This window comes from Penicillium griseofulvum (genome assembly GCF_001561935.1).
Source record: "Penicillium griseofulvum strain PG3 chromosome Unknown contig_80, whole genome shotgun sequence".
Classification (NCBI taxonomy): Eukaryota; Fungi; Ascomycota; class Eurotiomycetes; order Eurotiales; family Aspergillaceae; genus Penicillium; species Penicillium griseofulvum.
Window position 1 is genome coordinate 3,254,748 of NW_024467471.1, and position 25,100 is coordinate 3,279,847.

The following is a 25,100-nucleotide window of genomic DNA, read 5'->3' on the forward strand; positions in this document are numbered from 1 at the left end:
AGAAACGACTAGAATTAGAGTACATATTTTTAAAAATCTATATCATTTCATAAAAGGTACGAGGACATAATGAAGATGGCGATCGTTCAATTCATCCAAGACATTGCATTTTTAATACAAATTCCCGCAGTGCTAATATTTTTTTTCTAGTTCATTATACAGTCATTCAAGCCCAAGACCATCCATCATAAACCGGTGGAACATCGGACAAGGAGACTTGACAGGTTGGCCCGAAAAAGCCAGGGATGGTCAACATTTGGCATTCCGATTCAAAATTGAAGATACGTGTCATGTTTGGACACATAATTTACAATCTCTCGCCAGCGGCGGCCTTCATCTGACCGTACTTCTTGAGACGGATGGCGGACACGTTGATGAAGCCAGTGGTCTCGGCGGGGGAGAAGTCACCAATCTCATCCATGGAGGACTCGCTCATGTCGTAGAGCTTCTCAGTCTCGGAGGAGCGGCCGAGGATGGAAACGGTGCCCTTGTAGGCGCGGCAGCGGACCTGGCCATTGACGCACTTCTGGGAAGCGGTGATGGAGGCCTCGAGGAACTCACGCTCGGGGGAGAAGTACATGCCGTTGTACAGGAGCTGGAGATATTAGATCAGACAATCGAATACCGGAGATATCGTGCTTACCTTGGAGTAGTTGTAGGTGACGAAAGAATCACGCAGAGCACGGACCTCACGGTCCATGACAAGACCCTCAAGATCACTGGACATGAATTAGTTATGTGGTCAAAAAATTCTGTAATAGAATACTCACAGGTGGGCAGAGCGCAAGCAGGTGAGACCGGGGGTCTCGTAGCAACCGCGGGACTTGATACCGATGAAACGGTTCTCGACGATATCGATACGACCAACACCGTTACGGCGGGCAATGGCGTTAGCGGTGAGGAAGAGCTCGACAGAGTCGGTAGCAACCTTCTGCTTGCCACCCTCAGTGTACTCGAGCTTGACGGGAACACCCTTCTCGAAGTAAAGAGTGAAGTCCTCGGGCTGATCGGGGGCGGTCAGGGGGTCCTGGGTAAGCTTCCACATGTCGGTGGGAGGAGTGGTATCGGGGTCCTCCAGGATACCGGCCTCGTAAGAGCAGTGGGCAAGGTTCTCATCCATAGACCAGGGCTTAGACTTAGTGGAGGTGACGGGAATACCCTTCTCCTCGGCGTAGTCGAGCAGGTCCTGACGGCCCTTGAAGCGCTCGTAGAAGACGGGTTCGCGCCACGGGGCAATGACCTTGATGTCAGGCTGGAGGGCGTAGAAGGCAAGCTCGAAGCGGACCTGGTCGTTACCCTTACCAGTGCAGCCGTGGGAGACAGCGAAGCAGCCCTCGCGCTATGTTTGGGTCAGTATGACATTCCTTCTGCTGGCGGCGAAGTAAAGCGTACCTGGGCGACCTCGATCTGGGCACGGGCAATAACGGGACGAGCCAGGGAAGTACCGAGCAGGTAGACGTTCTCGTAGACGGCGTTGCAAGCAATGGCGGGGAAGCAAAGCTCCTCGATGAACTCGCGGCGGATGTCAATAATCTCGCACTTGAGGGCACCGATCTTCAAGGCCTTCTCGCGGGCAGCCTCGAAGTCCTCTGCGAATTGTTATTAGACCGGTGCTGGATGATATGTCGACGGAACTAAATTACCTTCCTGGCCAACATCGGCCACTATACTCATATTAGTACTTAATCTCAATTGACATAACCTTGTCGCGACTTACTGAAACAGACAACCTCATAGCCCTCTTCGATAAGGTACTTCACTGGAGCTTATTAGTATCGGCGATGAATCAATTGATCGATGTCCATACAGATACAGCTGGTGTCGAGACCGCCAGAGTAGGCGAGGCAAACCTGTGCGATAGAACTGTCAGAGAAAGTGTGGAGGTGGCGGTGTGGGATAGGAATTGGGAGAATTGAGGTTGGGAATAAGGGAGAAGCAATAGTTCATACCTTTCCTTGTGCCATTGTGAGGGTATTTAATAAAGCTCAAAAAGATTTATAAACGTGGAGTATAAAAGAGAAGGGAAGATTGAGTCATTGAGGGAAAAAAGGCAATTTTGGTGCGGGCCGGGGAACAAGTCACGGGTCCGGAAATGATAGAGCCCTGATAAGATCGATTGCCCCTCCAAGTCCGAATCATTTCCGAAGTCGTACAGACTAACTTCAATAGATTTCAGGTATATAAAACTGGTGTGATTCATCATATATGGGTCAATTTCAGGGCTTATAGTGCGTCCGATGGACAGGAAGTGTGTATTTTTCACCTAGTTACATACGAGACCATATCAAGATCCAAGTCGGGTCTATCACATATGTAGAGACCCCGTTTGGCAAGAGTGCATATTCAGCATAACCGTGCCAACCGCGCAGAAACATATGTATGCTGTACAGGTTGGTTGTTGATACTCTCTAGACATCTTTCACTAGATTCCAAATCTAGTAATCGAGCATCTTTTGTTCGATCTACAGCACCAACATCAGGTAATATGTGTGGGGGGCTTGGCACAGTTAACTCCATAATTCCATACATCTATATATGATCTAGTTACTTATACGAAGTAGTAGGGCATAGTTATACACTCAAATCCATTATTTACTTACTGTGCCCATGTCCACACTTCGTCATAGCTCCTGTTTGACTTGTTTGACTTGTTTGCACAATTTGCTTATCTCGGCTATCCGCGGCGGTTTCCCCGCGCAATGCCCCGGACAATGAACAAGGAGTTTAAAGGCATCCCTACGGAGAAGAAAATCTATGTATTTACATTTTGTTCATATTCACAATTTTAGCCAAATATGGCTTCCTCACGAAATGCTTTGCGGTCTCTTCTCCAAGCTCCTCGGCGGTTCTACTCTGGAGCTCCCACTCCGGCAGCAAAGCTGAACCTACCTATTGACTACAAAACCACTCCAATCTTACACCACACTGCAGCCTCCTTGTCAAATACATCAGAGTATCCGGCAGGTGCCACGAGTAAACGGCTCAATCTTTACCAAGCAATCAATTCAGCAATGCGGACAGCACTATCCAAGTCTGATCGAACTATCGTGTTTGGCGAGGATGTTGGATTTGGAGGTGTTTTCCGATGCTCGATGGATCTCCAAACAGAATTTGGGTCAGATCGAGTGTTCAACACCCCCTTGACAGAACAAGGCATTGCGGGTTTTGCAATTGGGGCGGCAGCGGAAGGGATGAAGCCTATAGCCGAGATCCAATTCGCCGACTACGTATTTCCAGCGTTCGATCAGATTGTGAATGAGGCGGCCAAGTTTCGGTATCGAGAGGGTGGAACAGGCATTAATGTTGGGGGTCTCGTCATCCGCATGCCGTGCGGTGCAGTTGGACACGGTGCTCTGTATGTTATGTTGTATCCAAGTGCCAAGCAAATTGGTATGTTAATTGACTATCAAATAGGTACCACTCTCAGTCTCCAGAGTCGCTCTTCGGACATATTCCGGGTTTGCGAGTAGTCATGCCACGATCTCCGGCCCAAGCAAAAGGACTTCTTCTGTCTTCTATCTTTGAGCACAATGATCCAGTGCTTTTTATGGAGCCGAAAATTCTCTACCGTGCAGCCGTGGAATATGTTCCGAATGAATATTACACCATTCCGCTCAGTAAGGCGGAAATCATCAAACCTGGCAAGGACTTGACCATCATTTCATATGGACAACCTCTTTACTTGTGCTCTTCTGCTATCTCCGCCATTGAGAAGACCATGCCGGGTGTCAATGTGGAACTTATTGATCTGCGTACCATATATCCCTGGGATAGGCAAACGGTCATCAACAGTGTCAAGAAGACTGGTCGAGCCATTGTCGTACATGAGAGTATGGTCAACTACGGTGTCGGCGCAGAGGTTGCATCCACGATACAGGAGAATGCATTCTTGCGCCTTGAAGCCCCAGTCAAACGAGTTGCTGGATGGAGCACACATACTGGGCTGAGCTACGAGCAATTCATTCTGCCCGATGTCGCAAGTGAGTACCTAATGCCCTGTATTTTCCCATTATCACTAACCGATGGTATTATCTAGGAATTTACGATGCAATTAAACAAACACTTGAATATTGAACTTGGAATATCTCCTAGGAGGTTATAATAATGCACAAGTCATTTATAAGTACAAGATCCACTCGAAGTTTAGTGATTGTGACCAAGTGCAAGGAATTGCAAATAAAAGAAGAATACCAATATGGATGTTGAGTTAAAGTAGTCTTTTTTACAAGTGTTCAAGTTGCCCTGGAGGTGCCTTCCTTTCCTGACTGTTCTTTCCCAAAATTCGTATCCCGTTGTTTACTATACGTTACTCCTCCGGCATCTGTCTCTTCGTCTTCACTCTTCCCAAGGTCTCTACCTTGTTTTATATGCGTCTCATGTCGCAATCATCTCTACCTTTGACTTGTGTCTGCGTTCAGAATCTCTTTTGTGTACCTGTGCGACTACCTATTTGACGTCTGTTTCAAATTATATACCATTTCCCTTGGTCATCGAGCGGTGGAATGCAGGCTTAAAGTATCCCATTACAACTCACTGAACACTCTCCTTGACCTACAAAGAAAATAACGCGGCCTCCGGACTATATTTCTGTGATGAAATAACTTCACCATGGATCTCGACACAACGGACCTTGACACAGCCGATCTTGTTTTACAAACTGCACTGCAAGATGTTGAAGAGCTTTTGGGGCCACTGGCTTGTGATCAAATCGACGGAAATGGGCGAATTGATGATCCGAATTTTGCTCTTTTGCAATGGCGAACTGAGCTTCAAGCGCGAATTAGAACCCAACAGGATCGTCGAACTGCCATACAAATATCGAGACAATCACGTTCCGATCAGGCTGCCATTCTTCGCGATATTCATACTCGCGAGATGAATGAAGCTCCGGCAGCTCGCGGACCTTCAAGACAAGCGTGTTCTCCAACACGAGAACGTCCCAAGAAAAGACCTCGTTGTGCATCGGGCTTGATTCCTGCCCCAGGCGCTCAGCCTCAGGCCTACCAGAGAGTGGATTCCACGAGTACTTCGACGGTGCCTACTTCTGGCATCTTGCAGGAGTGCATCGCTTGCTTGGAAAGACATTCCGAGCGCGATATGATTCAGAATGGCTGCTCACATTTCTACTGCCGAGGATGTGTCATACACCTTCTTCAGACCTCCCTGGTGGATGAAAGCTTGTTTCCTCCTCGGTGTTGTCGCTTGCCTTTGCCATTGGAAGCTACGCGTGGTTTGATTGACGATGGGCTGTGGGCGAGATTCGAGGAAAAAAGAATTGAACATGGAGATCAATCTCGTACTTATTGCTCGGATCCAGCTTGCTCCCGATATATTCTACCGGCCCATGTCCGTGGTACAATTGGCACCTGCAGGTCGTGCAACCGAAAAACGTGTACGCTCTGCAAGAAGATCATACATCAGGGAGAATGTGTTGATGATCTTGCAGAGGTATTGGAACTCGCAAGAGCGGAAGGTTGGCAAAGATGCCCAAATTGCAGTCATATTATTGAGCTTCGTAGCGGCTGCAATCACATAACGTAAGACTTTGCTCCCGTTAACGTGAAATCTCCTTGACCTTACAGGCTCTTCTGCTAATATACAATTATCTATATAGATGCCGTTGCCGGTATGAATTCTGTTATGTGTGTGCTATACCCTGGAAGCGATGCGAATGTGCTCAATGGGATGAGGACAGACTCCAAGAGCGAGCGCAGCTGATTGCGGGTCGAAATCAGTTAGTCCGTCCTGCACCGCAGGCAGTTGAGCAAGCAGCTCAATTCCTAGTCGCGCAGCATGATTGCGATCATGACGCAGTGTGGAAAAAGCTGAATATCGCCGCTGAATGTGAGGAATGTGGTGACTGGATGCCTGATTATATTCTCGAATGCGGGGACTGTGGACTTCAAGTCTGCAACAGTTGTCGATGGCATAGGATTTAATTGTGCAATTGTGAAAGGGTTGAATTAAAGGAGATTACCTCTTCCAGGCGTACAACTAGGGGTTGAAGATTGAGACCAAGTATCAAAACATTTGAGATATTTTTTAAATAAACAATGCAGAACCAAAAGCTTCCAACCTATATTCATAATTGACTTAGGGCTACAATAAGCCAGAAGTGTCGGGCTGCGTAGTCGGGATATTCCAAACTAGGAAATATCCGATGATTCATAAGCTTTTCACATAAGCAAGGTTTCACATAGGTAAGCTCGGCTTTAATTCCGCTCATATTACTCCGAATAGCATCCATAGATGGATACCTTTGCAATCAAGTGTTGTGATGGCAGATCACCTAACCATGTACCAGTATTACGAAGTATGCCATGGCATGGCTATATGAAGGACCACTCTCCCCGGCTTCAAACGAGACACATACCCTGGTCATTGCTTCGTCCAGCCTGATTATCTCTTTAACCAATCCGCGATTCACTTCAACTTACATCTTTATTTCAACATGACGAGCATCAAGGTTGCCCTTGTCGGAGTATGTTAGTCTAATGTCTATACGTTTCCGTTTGCTAACATTATCCCTAGGCTAGCGGAAATCTCGGTCCTGCTGTGCTAAAGGAGCTGCTTGCCGCAGGATTTGACGTGACTGTCCTCACCAGACAAGGCAATAACAAAACCTTTGATTCCCGTGCGCATGTCGCAGAAGTGGACTATGAGTCCCTCGACTCGCTCAAGGCCGCTCTGTCCGGCCAGGATGTTGTAGTCAACACTTTGAATGTCGGAGGAGTTCCTGAGTCCACCCATCTGCGCTTGATCGATGCGGCAGTGGCAACTGGTGTGAAGCGGTTCATCCCTTCTGAATTTGGCTGCGACACCACGCATCCCCTCATTGCCAAATTGCCTGCCTTTGGCGACAAAGTCAGCGTTCAGGAATATCTCAAGAACGTCGCTCAGAAATCCGGCCTCAGCTACTCGGTGCTCATGACTGGCCCCTTCCTCGACTGGGGTATTGAGCATGGCTTCTTGCTCAATCTTTCTGGTCCGTCTATACTATATGATGGCGGTGATCGTCGTTTTAGTACAACCACTCTCAGTGGTATCGGCAAAGGCGTCGTTGGGATCATCAACAACCTCGAAGCCACTAAGAACTCCCCAATTTATATCAATGAGGCTAGAGTCACACAGAATGAGCTATTGGAATTGTCCGGCAAGAACCTTGAGACGAAGGTCGTTCATACCACAGACCTGGAACAGGAGGCTTATGCAGAATTGGCTAAGCCGAACCCTAACCCGGCAGTCTTTGTTATGAAATTTATTGTGCGGGGTATCTTTGGCGAAGGACATGGCTCTCTTTTCGATTCTGAGAAGCTTTCTAACGATTTGTTCGGCTTGAAGACTCTATCCAAGGAGGAACTCCGCAGCCTCATCCGCCAGTGAGTTCTCTTTGATATGTAACTAGCCTGAAATGTTACAGTTCGGGGAATTCACAAGAGAAGGTAAATGTCTAGGAATTCCGTCATATTAGATTTATGGAAAGCTCGATTTTAACTAGATCTCTTTTTAATGGACTGTAAACCCAATCCAACATACAAAAACTTAAACTGCTCTCTTCAATTTCCCATACTCATAACGACTCACTTCATATCTAGGCGCTGTGAGAACGTGGCATAACCTTCGAACATTCATTCATCTCTCTGGAGAAGTCTTGATTGATCGAGAGAAGAACATTTACAAGTCTTCCACTTTGCCGCACATACATAACAAAAGTGCATTCCACACCGACACCTAAATGATGTGGTCAGCCTTTAGTGGTGAGGTTGGGGACAATATCCTGCCTACCGTATGTGCCAGCAGCCAGTGCTCAGCTGTATGATTCTGAAGCACTGTGGACATCGTTGCCACTTGTTCTCCTTAGCTAATTCTTCCAGCAGATCATCATTGATTTTCTCATCATGAGAATTGATGTAATTTGCGTAGATGCAATCACCTCTGTGTGCCTCCTTTTTGCAGTCGGTGCAAGTTCGAACGGTACAGAACTCGCAGATTCCCACCCCGCGACGAATATTCTGCGGCAGGATATAGCGAGCACAAGTTGAGCTAGAGCAATAAGTTTTATCGGGGTCGCTGACTTCGGTCTTTCTTTCCTTGTATCTCTTCGTCATCTCGATGCCTATTATATCCTCGACGGCGATAGAGACATGAATCGGCAGCTGGCAACATCGAGGAGGAAACAAGGATTCGTTCGCAAGGGAATTTTCAAAAAGGCGTACAATGCATTCGCGGCAGTAATTGTGAACACATTCTGTTTGAACAATATCCGACACTGGATACTCTTCCATACAAGATACACACTGGTACGAATTGCTGGCCTTTTCTTCGCTCTCTGCGACATCATTCGAGCTTTCAGGTGAGTTCTCATCGCTATTATCGAAGGCCATATGCTTAACCATTGACATGGGTGCACCTCTCGAATTCCTCAGGGTTGCTCTGCCTCCCCCAGTCTCAATCTTGAGATTTCCCAGCTGTAATAATGCTCGGTTGGTATTTTTATTCCGACCTGAGTCCATATCATAGTCCATTTGACTTGGTATTTAGGAAAAGAATTCTGGCTGCTCCTACAGAGCGAAGTAGAATAGTGTGGAAGATCAAAAATGTTGGCCATGTTTGTCCTTTTTAAGCTTTAAATGACTTCATATATAGCGCTAGATTCTGCAAAATAGGAGTTTGTATCTTGTTTGCAAGTATACATACTGGTCTCTAATATAAAATTGAGAAAAAAAAGTAATGGTAGCTTCTGTGTCCAACTTTGTACAGCTATTACTCGAGTGTTTTATACCAAAACTGTCAAACTGGTGAATTCCTATAGATCAGAAATTGTCCAATTCTTGAAGACAAAAGTGATATATTGAGCAATTTAGGCTTTCAATTGAGAAATAAATGATATCCAAGGGCATCTGTGCCAGGCACATACTTTACCCTTTCCTTTTCAACTGCACTTCAATTGTATCCCCATCTTCTAGGTGACCAGTAGGTTATCCTATCGGCTGCGAGAACCTGGAGCATTCGTTCAGGGTCGCTCGTAAAGATTCTCTTCGTCTGCATAACTACACTCGCACGTTTTCCACTTTTCTCCGCAAAAATAACAAAACTCGAACTTGCAAAAGCACCTAGAAGATGTGAGCCCAGAGACTTGCACTGTCAAAGGTAAAGAGAATAACTAAATGTAAAATGAAATTGCCCTTACGTGATGTGGTTACAGCCTGTACTGAGCTCAATCAGACGACTGCAATTAGAGCATCGTTGCCATTTCTTGCACTCCGCCAATTCCTCCAGAAGCGCATCAAGCTTATATACACATTTTCCCACATGGGCGTGTTTCTTACACTTTCTGCATGTGCGTACTCCACAGTTCGCGCACTTGCAAACCCCGTTCCGTGTGGAATTTCGTGGGAGGTATTGAGCGCACTTCACATTGCAGCAATATGTCTTGTCGGGATCGCTAAGCTCAATCGACTTCTCCTTGTGCTTTTGAACCAATTCGGGTCCGATAATCTTCTTAGAGACTGTAATTGATTTTTGGCAGCATTGGGGAGGAAACAAGGATTCATCACGCAAAGAATCCGTGAACAGGCGGATCAAGCAAGCCTTGCAATAGAAGTGCGAGCACTTCGTTTTGATCATGTCATCTTGGAGTTGATCGTCACGGCAGGAGACACACTCATGCCATAATGCGGATTCGGGGGAGTCGTCCAAATTGATGGCATTCTCGAGAGAGTTACCAAGTGTTTGAATGGCGATAGGGAGGGATTTGTAAGAAGGTCCTTTTGTCTGGTACTTGGACAGGTCATCTTCTGTCTCTAATCCCATTGACATAGCAGTGCCCATGTTTAAATCGCTCATGCTGACCCTTCCTCCTGTATCTCATAAACCCTGAGTCCTTGTCTCCTCCTTTGTTTCCACTAGAAATAGCTCTAAAACTAGAGACTTCGTATCTAGATTAGTACCGTAGACCATGTGATAAGAATAAGTCCTTGAAGTTATGATAGACGTGTTAGAGAGATATAGAAACTCCCTGGAATATGTTGGGGTGTTTTACAACAGAGGGAGAAAATAGGTTGGTGGTGAGGTTGATGCTACGTAACTAGTTATAGTTAACTAGTTGAATGCCTGGAAAACATGGCTCAAGCAGCACAAATAACAACGACTAGCGATATTTCAGAGGCTTTGGTTTTGGCACTATCGTGCCTCAGAGATGATCGTCTCTACTACTGTTTTATCGTACATTATATTGCCATGTATATCATATTTCCCCTGTATAGCAATATAAAAGGATCAATTGGCTGCCTTGAGCAAATTCAGATATCTCACAGATATAATACCCCATAGTCCTCCAAGCCAAGTGTACTGAAGTCACATATTTTATTCTCCAGACCAAGTTCTGTCAGAATAACCCCGGGTTATTGCTTCGATTCATGGAATACGATTCGAATCACAGTCGCAAGTTCTCCACTTCTTTCCGCAGTGGTAGCACCACTCGGCTCTGCAAAGACAACTATCAAGTGTCAGTAGAGAGCTTCATGGGTAGCTTGGGGGGGTTGAGGGCCAACAAAATCACTTACGTGATATGAGGACAGCCCCCGTTCAGCTCAATCATACGGCCACATTTAGTGCACCGTTGCCATTTATTCTGCACCATCAAGTTCTCCAATGACCGGTCTAGCTGATATAGACATCTGCCCCTATGGGCACTCTTCTTGCACTTCCTGCAAGTGCGTACGCCACACTGGCAGGTGTAAGCCCTATTAAAAGTAGAAGGCCAAAATCTTGTTGCTGGCCGTATATATCGAGAGCATGCCGAATCTGAGCAGTAGGTTCCATCTGGATCGCCGAGCTCGGTTTCTCTCTTCTTTTTCTCTTCGGCCAATGCATATCCTATCATCTTCTTTGTACATGACCCTTCAATCGGCTTGTTGCAGTATTGAAGGGGGAATAAGGATTCATCACGCAAATATTTCGTGACCATGCGGATTAGGCAATTCTTGCAATAGTAGTGAGAACACTGTGTTTTGACTACTTCGCTGTAGATTTCTCTACAGGAAGTGCAGGTATCAGGCTTGGAGGAGTCATCTGCAGTTCGAAATTTTATTGAACGCATGATGCTCTTGAGAGAGTGCACTATCTTCTGAATAAAGGTAGAGATAAATGTTCTTTTTTTGGGCAACAATGTCTCTTCTGCCTTATCCCCTAACGACAAAGCTGTAGCAATCTGAAAGTCACTCAATATGACTCTTTGTCTTTCAATTTCGGATTCCCATATATGAAGTGCCACCCCCCTGTCATGCTCTTCTAGCCTGCTGGCTGGTTGGTTCGTATCCTTCGCCAGCAGCTGTGCTTCGAACCCGTCGATTTCGTCATTCACATCTTCAAGAAGCAGCTCCAATAGTAGGGACTTTGTAGCTTGGTGTGTATCATGGTCCATCTTATCAAGAGAGCTCTGGAACAATCGAAACGCGGGGAAGTAGAAAATCAGATGGGAAGTTGACACTCGCAGTGCTCAGTCGATGGACTTCTGAAGACCAAAAATTCCACATAGTAAGCCCCCGGCTCTTTAAATTTGGTCAACGAAAAAGTTATTCGAAAAGACCATGTCTTTAGTGAGTGTATGACGAAGTATGGTACTTCGTGCTGTAAGGATGAAGTCGATATATATCGATGTAGTCATTCTGTCAAATACTATCGCTGTCCCTCAAAGTACATCTGGTATACTCTTTTAAGTAGTCCATTGATTGATTTTACTTAGTAATGAATGCCCCCTTCAAGTATAGGTAGACGTAGGACCTGCAGAGCTACCTGCCTAGGTAAAAAAGGAAATGATTAGTCATCTATCTTAATTCCGTTATCTCCGGAGAAAGTCAGTTCCCGATGTCCGATTATTCGATAACTTCTGCGACCCTTTCAGCTCGGACTCTGCTCCTCCAACTTCCGGAATACTCACTGAGATCTCACCACAAATTACGCAGAAACGGAGACATCCATCTAACTAGCCCAAGATGCAGGGGTTCAGTAAGTCCCGATCCCACCCCCGAAAAACATATGAAATAGTCACTAACATGGCATTTCAATAGACATGGGACGGTCAGAAAAGCAATCAAATCCTCACGTAATACCGACTAACTTGAGCAGATATGTCCCCCCGGACCAAGAAGGTTTGACAACTGGAAACAAACTCGCAGGGAAGCACCCACTCGGCGCACGCGCGCGCCACCTCCAAACGACAGGCGCATTGATCGTACGCTTTGAGATGCCCTTCGCAGTCTGGTGCGAGACTTGCAAACCGCACCCCACAATTATCGGCCAGGGTGTACGCTTCAACGCGGAGAAGAAAAGGGTCGGAAACTACTACTCGACGCCAATTTACAGTTTCCGCATGAAGCACACCGTCTGCGGCGGTACCATCGAGATCAAGACCGACCCCCGGAACACGGCCTACGTTGTTACCGAAGGCGCGCGCAAAAGAGATACCAGCGAGGACAAAGAACTACAGCCTGGAGAAATTGCAATCAAGCCATACGCACGCGAGATAGATCCCGCGGAGAAGGATCCATTTTCAAAAGTTGAAGGGAAGATTGAGGATAAGATTCGTGCTAATACGGAGGCGACTCGCATCCTTGAGATTCAGGAACGACAGAAGCGGGATTGGGAGGATCCGTATGAGAAGTCCAAGCGGTTGCGGAAGATATTTCGGCAGGAGAGGAAGGGCCTTGAGAAAGCCGATGCGAAGCGCGAGGCCCTGAAGGACAAGATGAGTCTTGGGATTGAGCTGTTGGATGAAACCGAGGGGGATCGGCAGAAAGCAAGTATGGTGGAGTTCGGTGAGAAGCCGGTCGATATTGGCGCGCATGCTGCCCGCGTGACTCGTGTTCGGCCCATGTTTGAGCAGCCGGCGGAGAATCTAAAGACGGGATCGGGTGAGAAGAAGGCTCGTTCTGTGTACCGGACTAGGAAGGATGATCTGATTGCTACGCGGAAAGCTTCTCTCCGCCGTGAGCTGGTTGGGAATACTCGTGCTATTATTGATCCGTTCTTGGCTGGTGATGCACTTCATCCGAGTGCATGGAAACCCACCAAGAAGAGGAAAACCATCGACACTTCGACTCCATCCCTCCGTGAAAAACCGAGTGGCACAGAACTTGAATCCTCTGCCGTGGCACCAAAACCAGCGCTGGTCAACTACACTTCCGATTCGGAGTGATGTCGAACCCATGTCTGTGGTGATTTGGGGACATATGGAGAGGCGTTTTTTTCAATTTTGTTGTATTATGTGTTAAGATACCCACCTTTGTTCTACTTTCGATGATAGCATTATGAATTATCCGTCCCAGTTTGCTTCAATGGATTGAGCATCAAACCACCTGTGCATCTCCCGCCCTTAAGAACCAGCCAATTACCCATTGTAATACGAAACAAATGGTACGAAGTTCAACTCAGACAAGTTGTATATGTAAGATAAAGATATTGAAACAAGAATAGTGGGAAACCCCGACATAGTAAGACAGGGTATCCTGCGTAGTTATTACATACAGTAGAATCACAAGAGCAGAGTGAAACAGGATTCAACAAAAGAAAGTCATGCTGCATCACGACTAGAGCTCAGAAAGATGCCAAATCAACGCGAAATTTGGCGTTTACCGAAAAATGAGACTGTTGCTGCGCGGGTGCGAGCAGGTTCTGGCTCGGGGGCTGGTGGGACTTCAGAATTGGGTGTGGTCGCGGGACTGGGAGACTCTGAGGATGCTTGCCGGGAGAGATTGGCAAGTTCGCCAATAAGTCTGGGGGGATCAGCATCATTTCCGACTAAAAAGACAATATATTTGACTGACCTGTGGTGCTCGCTGTACCAATCATCATTGGCTGTTCGAATGTGCTTAAGCTGTTCCTGTATGCTTGCCATCTATGGAATGCATTAGTCTCTGTATACGCTAATATAGTCTTCATAATCATGTGAATGGGTGGAATGCGGGAAGATCTGATGAGTAGGAAGACTTCTTCAATCGGGGATCTCCCACCGTTCCCTCAATGGATGGGCCTAGGTCCTCACCTTCCGTTGTGGCTGGACCCCCATCTTCAGCATTCTCGCTCCCCTCATCAGCTGTTGCCCACCGGCTAGCCTCTAAGCCCGAAGAGCTGCTCTTCTCGCCACTGTCAGCCTTCAGAACTGCGAGCTCAGTTTCAAGTTCGCGAACCCGTCGCCGGCTGGCGGAGATGGCAGAATCAACATCGCCAAGCTGGTTAAGAAGACCCATGTTCTTGTCGATCTGGTCATTCAGGTCACGTTCGCCAGCTTCAAGCTTCTCGGACAAGGTCTTGTTTTGGTTCTTGCAATCAACGAGCGAGTCGGAGATGGCGGCGTTATCGGCCTTGACCTTGAGGAGCTGATCGCGAGACTCAGAGAGCTGCTTCATGATCGACTCGAGGTGCGACTTATGGCTGTCCGAGTCCTTGGCAAGCTTCTCGAGTTCACTCACCTGGGCGACGGCGGCTTCGTACTTCTTTCCAAGTGCAGCATGTTCAGCCTGGATCTTGGCGAGCTCGGCGGAGTAACGATCCTCGATTTCCCTGGAAGCAGTGGTGGCAGATTCCTGGACCGCAAGGTGGGCCTTTTCAGAGTCAGCAAGCTTGGCCTGCAGATCAGCGACGGTGGCCTTCAAGTCATCCGAAGCGGAGGTGTCTTGGGCAGCGGCCTTGGCCTGAGATAGCTGCTCGTTAACACTGGCCAGTGCTGCATCGTGGGCCTTCTGGAGATCGTCAATCTTGGTCTTATTGGAAGTTTCGAGCTCTTCTCTAAGGCCGGACAGCTTGGCCTCATGCATGGTTAAGAGCTGCTCGATTGCCTTTCCGTGCTCGGCATCGATCTCAGCTGCCTTGGAGGCTTGAATAGCTTCAATCTCGGCCTGTAGCTTTACTTTAGTCTCTTCAAATCCCTCCTGCAGTTCGGCAATTGCCTTGCTGTGCTCAGCATCGAGCTCAGCAGCTCTGGAGGATTGGGCAGCCTCGATCTCAGCCTGGAGCTGGGCTTTGGTCTCTTCGAAGCCCTTCTGCAGTTCGGCGATATGCTGCTCGTGAAGCTGGGCATCAGCTTTGCTAGAACTCTGCAAAGTGGAAAGCTCGGCTCGCAACTTCGCCTGGGTCTCTTCGAATTGAGTCTGAAGTTCGGCGGTCTCCTTTTCGCGACCCTCAGTATGGGTAGCAATCTCACGAGCGTGGCTTTCGAGTGCCGTCTTCAATTCAGCCTCAAGCGACTGAACCCGGGTGGCGTGGATAGACTCTAATTCCTTGTTTGCGGCAAGCAGCTCATCGTGCTTCGTCTGGAGATCACTCAGAGCACTGTCATGGGAGCCCGATGCCTCCTTCGCTCGTTCCAATTCAGATGCTAGGTGAGCAGCATGTTCGGCCTTCAACTCTTCCAGAGCCTGTGCGTGCTTTTCCGACACGCCGGCAGCCTCCATGGTGTGTTTCTCGAGAAGGAACACAGCTTCTGCAGCCTTCTGCTCCAGTGCCTTCATCTTGTTGTCCTTCTGAGCACTCTCCTGCTTGGAGTGATCTTCGACATCCCGTAATGTGCGCGAGATAGCTTCGGCTTCGGCTTGCTTGCTCTGCATCTCTTCGAGTAGTGCGTTGATTTTCCCAGTGCCAGTGGACAGCTGTGATTCCAGAGACTCACACTTGTGTCGAAGAGCATCAATCTCCTGGATGGCGAGGTCTTGTGCAGAAGCATTACCCTCATCCAATGCACGACGGGATTCGCCGAGGGCATCCTCAGAAGCCGCCAGCTTTTCTTGCAGCAACTTGAGTTCTGCTTCGTGCATGGTCTTAAGCTCAGCAACAGCATCCTCTTGTCCCTTCTGGGCAGTGGCCTTAGACGCCTCGAGAGCATCACGGAGTTCCTGGAGTTGCCTGGTGTGTTCTGTCCCGCTCGATTCCGCCGCCGCCATGGCAACAGTGAGCTTCTCTGCGTGGGAAGCCGAAAGATCACTAATAGCAATTTCGTGTTCAGCCTTGAGGCTTGCGATAGCAGCCTCATGGGCTGTTTCTAGCTCCTCGACCTTTGATGAAAGTTCAGTGGCCGCGGTATCGCGTGCCTCCTGGAGTTCGCTTTGAATTTTCTCAAGGGCCTGCTTAAGCTCTGTGATTTCTTGATCCTTCTCGGCGATCGAAGTGCTCTTCTCGGAGCTTTCCTGGGTAGCAGACTCGGCCGCAGCAAGCTTCGCCTCGAGGGAGGTTACTTGCTCTTGAAGACTAGAGACACTCTCCTGGGCTGACTCTTCGGCAGCACGAACCTCCTGCTCCTTGAGTGTATTCAGCTTGACAATCTCCATGTTAAGGGTCTCCATGACCTGTTCACGGCCCTTAAGCTCTCTGTTGAAATGGTCGAGGTTCAGGGCTTTCTCTTCTTCCAGGGCAAGCTTCTGGAACTCAAGTTCCTTCTTCAGAGCCCCAATCTGCTCCTCAAAGTGAGCGGCTGCAGACTTGTGCTCTGCCAACTCATTTTGGATGGCCTCAAGTTGCGTTTGGTGTGATGACTTGAGCTCGTCAAGAAGGGCAACTGTCTTGTCATCCCCTTGCGCGGCAGCGGATTGTCTAGCTTCCTCTAGTTCCTTTTGCGAGCTCTCCTCGAGCTCTTTCCGTTCGGACTCTGCTTCGATTAGTCGCTCTTGCAGGGCCTGGAGCTCCTCTGCATGGGCTGACGCCAACTTCTCAATCTCTGCGGTGTGCTCCGCCCGAATGGCTTCGGTGGCACCAGCATCACCCAGGGGCTCTTCGGCCGAGACAGAAAGCTGGCTAAGCTTCTCATTGACACTCTCCAACTCAGTCTTCAGGCTAGCCACGGTCTCCTCGCTCTCCGTGAGCTTAGTCTGCAGGGCGTGCAGCTTGTCGGAATCACCAGCTCGGGCAGCTGATCCAGGAACCGTACTCAATCGCCTCTTGGGGTCAGCTGCAGTGGCAGATCTTACGGTGCTCGCAGTCGAAGTTGGCCGAGCAGTAGCAGGTCTAGTGGTGGAGGTGGAAGTGGCTGTCCGGCTTGCAGGTGTCGTTGATGAAGTCAGCCTCCCCACGGGTTTGCTCGTCGAGGTTGCCGTACGCGCAGTTGTAGTGGTGGGCTTCCTCTCAGCGGTGGTACCAGCAACACTCGATCTACGATCGATAGAAGACGAGGTGGGTTTGAGAGGAGCGCGGGTGGAGGTGGTACTGGCCATAGACATGCGCTTCGCGGTGCCAGAGATTCCCCGCCTCTCATCACCCGAGCTCGCCACAGACCGAGGCTTCTCATCTGCGGAGCTGCTGACTGACATGCGAGACCGGTGAGATGAGACTGTCGAGGTGCTCAGTGGCTTACGGGTGGCTGTCGTGTTCGTGGGACGAGTGGGAGGTTTGTTCAGGGTGCTGGTGGTGGTGGTCGGGCGGGCGGTCCCCGTCGTGGTTTTCGATGCAGAGGATGAGGTGGGCCGTTTAGTGGTAGCTGTTCCAGATGCAGAACGCTTCGCGGTACCAGGTGTACTAGGGCTAGCCTTGCCCAGAGAGGCTGGGGGGTTCTCCTTGGACACTTCGGGACTGGGCTTAACCAAATCTTCACCACCGGAGACGACACTCACCTCTACCGGGGTAGACGGGGGCTCATTTTCATCTACCTCCACAGGAGCAGGGGCGACAACCGGTTCGTCGTTCGATGACATATCGGCAGATTGTTCGGGATTAATGTATTAAAGAGGGCAAGCTTCGTGGTAAGGTCCAGTTGGCGTGTACGAGTGAACTGTCTGCAAAAAGCATTGTCAGCTTTGGTTGGGCGAAATTCGAACTCCTAAACACATGATCGTCCAGCTGGTATGCTCTGAACCCCAGCTTCGAGCTCTCGAATTCATGCAACTCCAATGGCCCCCGTCAGAAGCTTGGAGCATGCTGAGTACAAGCTCAGAATCTATCCCAATTGAGCAAGATAATCCAATTTTATCCATGACATAATTGAGCGCCATTGCCCAGGCGTCCAGCTCAACCGAAGCTCCCGTCTATAAACAAACATGCAGAAAAGTGAAGAATGTACTCACGCGCCGCACAACCGTTCCAATAAGATTCCTTCACAATTACTCGAGACTGATCTCCAGATCAAGAGACCACAATTGTAAAAGAAAAAGCAAATTAACCGACAAAAGCAAACGGTGTCAAGATGCTTTGGGGAAGAAAAGGGGAAAGCGGGAAAAAGAGAAAGCGGTGTCGATTTAGGAGGGGGGGGGGATCGCCGCTGCTCTATACTTTTGCTTTATACGGAGTACGGAGTAGGCAACCCCTAAATGGGTCCGGGGTATCCCCTTACATTATCTTAGCTCTTTTACTTAACTATAGGTGTTTTCTATAGGACTTTGACTGACTTCAAGATCAGTCCATGTTCTTTGCTTTGCAGCTTTGTGTACTACAGCCATCGGAGCCACATTCACGGGTCTCTGTTCCACAATACTAGTACGTACCAAGGTAGGTACCCAAGATGTCTTAGAAACAGAATCAGGGGCCCAAGGACGAGGTTTCTCAGCCAAGTCTGACTATCTCACCAATAACCTAGTGGACTCCAATAAATGTGCTCTACTTCTTTACTTCTTGGAAAGGAGAAGGCTTCAGCCGAGGCAAAATAATAGATACCTCCAAGATTCCACATACGTAGGTTGACATCCATGGATATTCCAAACAATTGCCTATCGTTCGCTATTTGTGGTTCGCGGACCGACCCCATACTCCCATACTATGTACATTTATGGAAGTATAAAATACATGAGTCTCTAAGAACTTCTGGATAAATCATGCAACCCGAGTTTAACGGTTTGGCTCTGGATATCTTGTAAGATGCGCTCGGAGAGTTGACTACCGATTGTGTGGTCGCACTTGATATCAATATATCGATCTTCCCCTATTCATACTATTAGAATAGCATATATGTAGCATGAAGAATGAAAAGTCTTACCCCCATATAGTAGTAAACCCTCGCGGAGTGCGGTCTTCTCTGCATATGTCCATCGTCCACAAGAGATATGACTGTGGACCTCTTCCAACTCAAAGTGCTTGTACGGTAGAGTGCGTGGGGGAATGCAATGAGGTGTCTCGCGTAGCCGGCCGTCTTTTAGTGCGTCCTTGAGAGTCTTCACGTGGTGCACCACTCTTCTAGAGCGAGCCATCACGCTCACACTAATAGCATAATTCATCTGGGCGAGAGAAGATATCCTATCACAGGACCCCCAAATCAAATCCAGAATAATGCGGAAATGTCGCGCTCCCCGATCATTTATAGTCTTGTAGGTCTTGAATCCAAGTATGATCAGGTCAATCAGACGGGGAATAATATGGGCTTCCAGCTGATTTACCAGGTGTGCACCATTCTCTTCATCCTCTGGGGCTTCGGTGTAAACGATCCACTGGGTCTCTTTAAAAACGCTGTTGGCGATGAGGCTGCACTGAGTTTTCAAGGAAGAAGCTGAAGCAGGATCGTTTGTCATTGTTTCAAACAGATCTCGTAGCCGCCCAATAAGCTTTATGATCCCCCTGAAATGCTCTTTCGTAGAGGGATCGGCGTGGGCCTTGAGTGATTTTCTCGTTTTGCGGATGGCTTCCCAGGTATCCTTGAAAACAGATTCTTTGGTGGTCTCTGTTAGCCACGTGAAGATGGTGGGGCGGATGCTTTCATTATCCTGGTTTGAGCGAGGTGACTGGATTGTGGGAGTCTCTGGTACTTCCTGAAGCTGAGATGAGACATTCTGGGATTCCCGGGCATCGCGACTTATGTGTGTGCCATCCCTTTTGTTTCTTGGTGCACTCTCAAGGATTTGGACCTCGAAAGTGTTTGCATTTGCTATCTGCTGGGTGGGTGTTGAATGATTCTGGGTATCAGCTGAAGAGTGATCATCTACCTCTTCATCTTCGTGTTCGGTTCCGTCCTCAAAAGCATCGTCTTGTGTGTCTCTGGCTTTCTTCCCAGCTTGATCATCTGCCTCTTCTTCGGCTTCATATTCGGACCCATGGTCAGACGCATCGTCTTGTGCATCTCTAGCTTTCTCCTCGGCTTGGTTATCTGCCTCTTCGTCGTCTTCATATTCGGATTCGTGTTCAGACGGATCTCTAGCTTCCTCTCTAGCTTCCTCTCCAAATTGATCATCTGCCTCATTCTGTTCGCCGTATTTGTATACGTCTCCAGGTGCGTCGTCTTGTGCATCTCTGTTTTCGTGTACAGCCTGATGGTCAGCTTGATCCTCATCTTCGGCTGGGAACAGATCGACTGGTTCGGGGAACGGATCGTGTTCAGGCTCGGGCTCAAACTCGTCGCGGTTATCAGCCAATTCCTCCTCCCTTCTGTTACCAGTTCGATCTTGAATTGATTCAGACTCGTCATCGCCTGACCTAGATCCGTCGTTGCTAGGCTCCTTGTCTTCTTTGTTGTCGGAAATGCTTGGGGATGAATCCAATCGCGCGAGTCTACGCACTGTACGGTTTCTCAAATTCAGGCCCCTTGTATATTTTGGTTCGGTTTGAGGAGTCTTTCGGGATTTGGTCGGGGAGGGAGAGATGGGAATATCAAAAACATCGGCATGGGTACGGCGCCTTTTGGGGTCCTGTGTATTCTGGGCGTCGCGCCCGGGCGCATTTATATTATTCAAAAGTCCCAGACTATAGTCCGTAGATCGATTGTTGGATCTTTTTGGCGCCATGTTCGAAAACGCGTGGGGAAGTTATAAGGGCAAGACGCGGTAAGGAGCTCTAGTGGAGCCGCAAATCACATCCCGCTTCCCGTTCGACCTTCTTCTCTCCCTCCTCCCACTTCAACCTTAGTTTTTATTCTAATTTTTTTCAATTCAGCAAACATGGCTAGTGGCTTAGTTATTCGTGTGTTGCCAACATTGGAACCTTCTGCACCGCATACCTTTATCGAACCGAGCAAGAAGATCCACGAATCGCAAGATGTATCGACTTTCCTGACCTCCAAAGCCTATACTAATATCATGACGTGGATACTACAACTCAACCGATCTATGTTCCCAGTGAAGCTGGCCGATGACACTATACAAACTTGGCCTCTTAACAGCGATGCGATACAATATTCCGCTCCGGTCCGACAATTGCAGCGACTTCTCTCGAAACTCGAAGATATCATACAGGAGGTGCCACCAGATACCGGCCCGCGGAGGTTTGGAAATATCAGCTTTCGAAGATGGTGCGAGGTGGTCGAGAGTCGTGCGTCCAGCCTGCTGAGGGAATGCCTACCGGCCGACCTCTTGGATATGCGATCATCGAATGGGGGCCCAACGGCGGAGACGGAGTTGAAGTCATATTTCTTGGGCAGTTGGGGAAGTGGCCAACGACTGGACTATGGTACTGGTCATGAACTGAGCTTCCTGGCTTTCCTAGGTGGAATATGGAGGCTGAATGGATTTCCCGAGGCCGATCCAGGCGTGGAAGAGCGAGCTATCGTTGTCGGGGTGGTCCATCCGTGCGTCCACTAAGAATCTACTACGCCGGATATGCTTCGTCTTTTACTGACTATCGTCACTTAGATATCTGGAACTTATCAGATTGCTTATTAAAACATACAACCTTGAGCCTGCTGGCTCTCATGGCGTCTGGGGTCTTGATGATCATTCCTTCGCCCCTTATATCTTTGGATCTGCACAACTCTCGCCTGCAATCAAAGATGATGACCTAACTCCCGAAGAAGGCTCACTGGATAATGCACCTGACCCAGGCGGAGTCGCTAATGCAAATGTCGTTGCAAGGGAACGACAAACTAATCTGTATTTCTCTGCTATCGGGTTCATTTATGACGTGAAGAGAGGCCCATTCTGGGAGCACAGTCGCATGTTGTTTGATATTTCTGGTATTCCAGCTGGCTGGGGCAAAATCAATAAGGTTCGCAATCTTGATAATCGGTCAAATTGTTCGCGCTGACGGGTCACACCAGGGAATGATCAAGATGTACAACGCGGAAGTTCTCTCGAAATTCCCCGTGGTACAGCACTTCCCTTTCGGGTCCTTGTTCAGCTGGGACCGTGATCCAAATGCCCCTCTGCCCCCTTCCACAGTTCATGCCACGTCTGGTCCTCAGGCACGCCCTGTTGCGCCAGATTCTGGACCCCCTTCTGTTGCCGGTGCCCGTCCTATGCCTGGGGTTGGCACGCAGGCTCCCTGGGCTAAGCCTGGACCAGGCACCCAGGCAGTTCCCCCCACGGCGTCGACAGCGGCCCCATGGGCTGGGGTGAGAAGAGAAGGGGTCCCAACCTCGATGCCTAGTGGTGGAAGCAGAGCTCCCTCTGCTCTTCCAGATACTTCAGGGATGCCTTCAGGCCCCATGGCGCCCACCAGAGCACCTTGGTCTGCTCAGCCTCGGCCTTCGCCTTCACAGGATCGAAATGCCGATGTGCATACCAAGGCTCCCTGGGCAAAATGATTATTAAAAAAAAATATATTACGAATACCAATATACACTGCTGCGCTCTTCTAACTGCTCGTGTAGGATCCTGGTCATAGTAGCATATCATCGGATCTGACCCCGACGATACCCCTTCTACAACCTTCCCAAGGTTGGAAGTATATTTCCATGTAGCAGTTCAGTTGCAACGTAAGCATATCGCCCCCCAAGATTCGTGGCTCGGCCAATACCGGATCGAATAGGCTGTGTAGGCGAATCACGGCGATAATTGCCGGTCCACTGCCAAGGAAAATCGGGCCGGAATCCACCCAATGCCCAGACCTCGGGATCGGTGCTGCCTTATTGCCCATTTGGGGCGAATTGGTTGTAATTTTCACCTACACTGCCAGATAGTCAGATTAAAAGGGTCCCATATTGTTAGCATCATGAATTGTCCATCTCGGACAGACGACTTGTTGCACGATGGGTGGAATCAGAGCCCACGATTCCTTTCTCCCGACCTAACCACTCGCCAAGATCTTAATGGCATCTCAAACACGCGCGAGAACAAAGACGATGAGTCTGGCCCAGGTATTTTGCGGGGGAGTTCTAATTGGAGAGGCGTCCATCCGCTACAAGAAAAGGATGCGGGGAATCACCTTGGCGTGGGGTGCGAGGCGTCCCTGACAATGTCAGGTATGACACAGCAACAATCATTGATATATTCTAAAATAACCTTCTAACAACTGAACAGGACGCCTCGCTCCCCAAAATACTAATATCGAAATCGGTCACCAAGGACTGAAACAAAATAACAATGTTTTCCCGTCATATGAAAGTATCAAAAGTTGGGCCCTGTGGCTCCTCTCCGTGGTTCTTGTCTCAGCAATCATTTCCTTCGACAGTCTGAAGGGGCATTTCACATCTAAACAACCTCTCATACTGGAAGCACCTTCCGCGCAGCAGTATACAGAGCCAGTCAAACGCTCAAGTTGTGCCCAGGGAGGTACTCGCGGTGCATACGACCTACCACTGCACGTTGCAGCCCTCTTCATCATCTTAGCCACTTCAAGCATTGCGTGCGCATTCCCCATTCTTGCAACTCGATTCCCGCGGATGCATATCCCGCCTGCATTCCTTTTTTTCGTCACCCATTTTGGAACAGGTGTCCTCATCGCCACAGCGTTTGTGCATCTCCTTCCCACGGCTTTTACTTCGCTGGGAGACCCATGTCTATCTAATTTCTGGACAAAAGACTACCCAGCCATGCCGGGCGCCATTGCCTTGGGTGGTATATTCCTGGTTACAGTCATCGAAATGGTATTCAGTCCAGCCCAGAAAATCTGCCGTGGAGGACCCCGGGTCCCAGCCGAAAGGCCAGCTTCCTGCCCTGAGGGTGGGAGGGTAGCCTCAACGCCAACAATTGATGTTCCTGACTATTCTGAACACTCTAGAGCGCCGAGCGCGCAGTCCGTTGGAAATGATGGCCGATCCCATTTGCGAGATATGGGTCCGCTAATTGGAAGGTCTTCGAGTATAAGCCGAGCTATCAATCGTATGGGCGAAGGCACTGAAGATGTATTTCGTGTTGCATCTGCGCCTGATGTCAGAACTCATCACGAGAAGGACAACGGGACTATACAGACAGACTTGGAGCGTCATGAAGACACATTCGCCTTGACCCCTGAGCAGAAGCAGAAGAAAGAGACTATGCAGGTCTATCTTCTTGAGATGGGAATTCTTTTCCACAGTGTGTTTATTGGCATGTCACTCAGTGTATCTGTTGGGAATGAATTTGTGATTCTACTAATTGCCATTGTGTTCCATCGTGAGTTATCCATATACGTCTGCTTGGTCGGAGCAGTTCATTTGGCTAACCCAACTACAGAAACATTTGAAGGTCTGGCGCTTGGGTCTCGTATTGCCTCGCTTCCCTGGTCAGAAAAGCAAATCCAGCCTTGGATCATGTCGCTTGCATATGGATGCACGTAAGTTAATTCCCCATTCACTCCACACTCAACAGTACTGACAGAGGTCTAGAACGCCAATCGGTCAGGCTATTGGCCTCGCAACTCATACACTATATAGCCCCGACTCTGAGGTCGGTCTACTCGTCGTCGGCGTCATGAATGCCATGTCAGCTGGACTTCTGATATTTGCCTCCCTCGTGGAATTGATGTCCGAAGACTTTCTTAGTGACGAGAGCTGGCGCATTCTTCGTGGAAAGAGAAGGGTTTATGCCTGTATCCTGGTGTTTTTGGGTGCCTTCTGCATGAGCATCGTCGGCGCCTGGGCTTAAACACTTTGGGGTTTAGATGCTCTGAAATATATTTGGTCCGTTACAGGCCGGATAGTCAGATTCCTCCGTCAGTAGACTCTCAGCTGGTCTAACTGTCTAGTATAAACGTGTATATAGAAGGTCGATTGGCGCATCATAAGAATTGGCTTTTCAGTATATATAGCAAAAGAATATAGACCGGCAGAGCGGGTCCGTTGTAACCTCCAGTGTCAAGTTCCGTGAGAACGCCATGAATGTGCATATTATCCCCCCAAGACGGTTTCTATATAAGATAAGCTAATGCACATGTGCAGTATGAGAATATCCTGTTGGAAAAGTTACTCCACCGCTACCTGAGACAAGCCGAATAGACTCTAAGAGTGAAGGGGTGCTATAGACCAAGAGCAGAGAAAAGGTCAATCCCCCCAATTACTTGTGACG

The 25,100-nt window shown here is 48.7% G+C and overlaps 8 protein-coding genes across 8 annotated transcripts; 5 read left to right on the plus strand and 3 right to left on the minus strand.

Annotated features, from left to right (window-relative positions):
• Positions 1-307: 307 nt before the first annotated feature.
• On the minus strand, positions 308-1,964 carry PGRI_021900 (argininosuccinate synthase; the record flags this gene model as incomplete). Its single annotated transcript, XM_040789903.1, has 8 exons — positions 308-595; positions 644-719; positions 771-1,339; positions 1,393-1,589; positions 1,644-1,664; positions 1,718-1,759; positions 1,808-1,850; positions 1,950-1,964. The coding sequence occupies 8 exons, from the start codon at positions 1,962-1,964 to the stop codon at positions 308-310; spliced, it is 1,251 nt and encodes a 416-aa protein (XP_040646856.1).
• An 831-nt stretch (positions 1,965-2,795) lies between these two features.
• On the plus strand, positions 2,796-4,074 carry PGRI_021910 (Transketolase, C-terminal/Pyruvate-ferredoxin oxidoreductase, domain II; the record flags this gene model as incomplete). The annotated part of the gene is made up of 3 exons (XM_040789904.1): positions 2,796-3,355; positions 3,415-3,980; positions 4,037-4,074. The coding sequence occupies 3 exons, from the start codon at positions 2,796-2,798 to the stop codon at positions 4,072-4,074; spliced, it is 1,164 nt and encodes a 387-aa protein (XP_040646857.1).
• A 2,377-nt stretch (positions 4,075-6,451) lies between these two features.
• Positions 6,452-7,383, plus strand: PGRI_021920 (aromatic alcohol reductase; the record flags this gene model as incomplete). The annotated part of the gene is made up of 2 exons (XM_040789905.1): positions 6,452-6,481; positions 6,532-7,383. The coding sequence occupies 2 exons, from the start codon at positions 6,452-6,454 to the stop codon at positions 7,381-7,383; spliced, it is 882 nt and encodes a 293-aa protein (XP_040646858.1).
• A 4,613-nt stretch (positions 7,384-11,996) lies between these two features.
• Positions 11,997-13,198, plus strand: PGRI_021930 (Saf4/Yju2 family protein; the record flags this gene model as incomplete). The annotated part of the gene is made up of 3 exons (XM_040789906.1): positions 11,997-12,009; positions 12,072-12,081; positions 12,130-13,198. The coding sequence occupies 3 exons, from the start codon at positions 11,997-11,999 to the stop codon at positions 13,196-13,198; spliced, it is 1,092 nt and encodes a 363-aa protein (XP_040646859.1).
• Positions 13,199-13,943: 745 nt separating this feature from the next.
• Positions 13,944-17,678, minus strand: PGRI_021940 (M protein repeat protein; the record flags this gene model as incomplete). The annotated part of the gene is made up of 1 exon (XM_040789907.1): positions 13,944-17,678. One exon carries the CDS (start codon positions 17,676-17,678, stop codon positions 13,944-13,946), a length of 3,735 nt encoding a protein of 1,244 aa, XP_040646860.1.
• Positions 17,679-18,770: 1,092 nt separating this feature from the next.
• On the minus strand, positions 18,771-20,687 carry PGRI_021950 (uncharacterized protein; the record flags this gene model as incomplete). The annotated part of the gene is made up of 2 exons (XM_040789908.1): positions 18,771-18,898; positions 18,953-20,687. The coding sequence occupies 2 exons, from the start codon at positions 20,685-20,687 to the stop codon at positions 18,771-18,773; spliced, it is 1,863 nt and encodes a 620-aa protein (XP_040646861.1).
• Positions 20,688-20,840: 153 nt separating this feature from the next.
• Positions 20,841-22,420, plus strand: PGRI_021960 (serine/threonine-protein phosphatase 2A activator; the record flags this gene model as incomplete). Its single annotated transcript, XM_040789909.1, has 3 exons — positions 20,841-21,466; positions 21,531-21,882; positions 21,935-22,420. The coding sequence occupies 3 exons, from the start codon at positions 20,841-20,843 to the stop codon at positions 22,418-22,420; spliced, it is 1,464 nt and encodes a 487-aa protein (XP_040646862.1).
• Positions 22,421-22,827: 407 nt separating this feature from the next.
• On the plus strand, positions 22,828-24,680 carry zrfD (putative plasma membrane zinc ion transporter; the record flags this gene model as incomplete). Its single annotated transcript, XM_040789910.1, has 4 exons — positions 22,828-23,077; positions 23,136-24,209; positions 24,270-24,369; positions 24,422-24,680. 4 exons carry the CDS (start codon positions 22,828-22,830, stop codon positions 24,678-24,680), a joined length of 1,683 nt encoding a protein of 560 aa, XP_040646863.1.
• Positions 24,681-25,100: the final 420 nt, after the last annotated feature.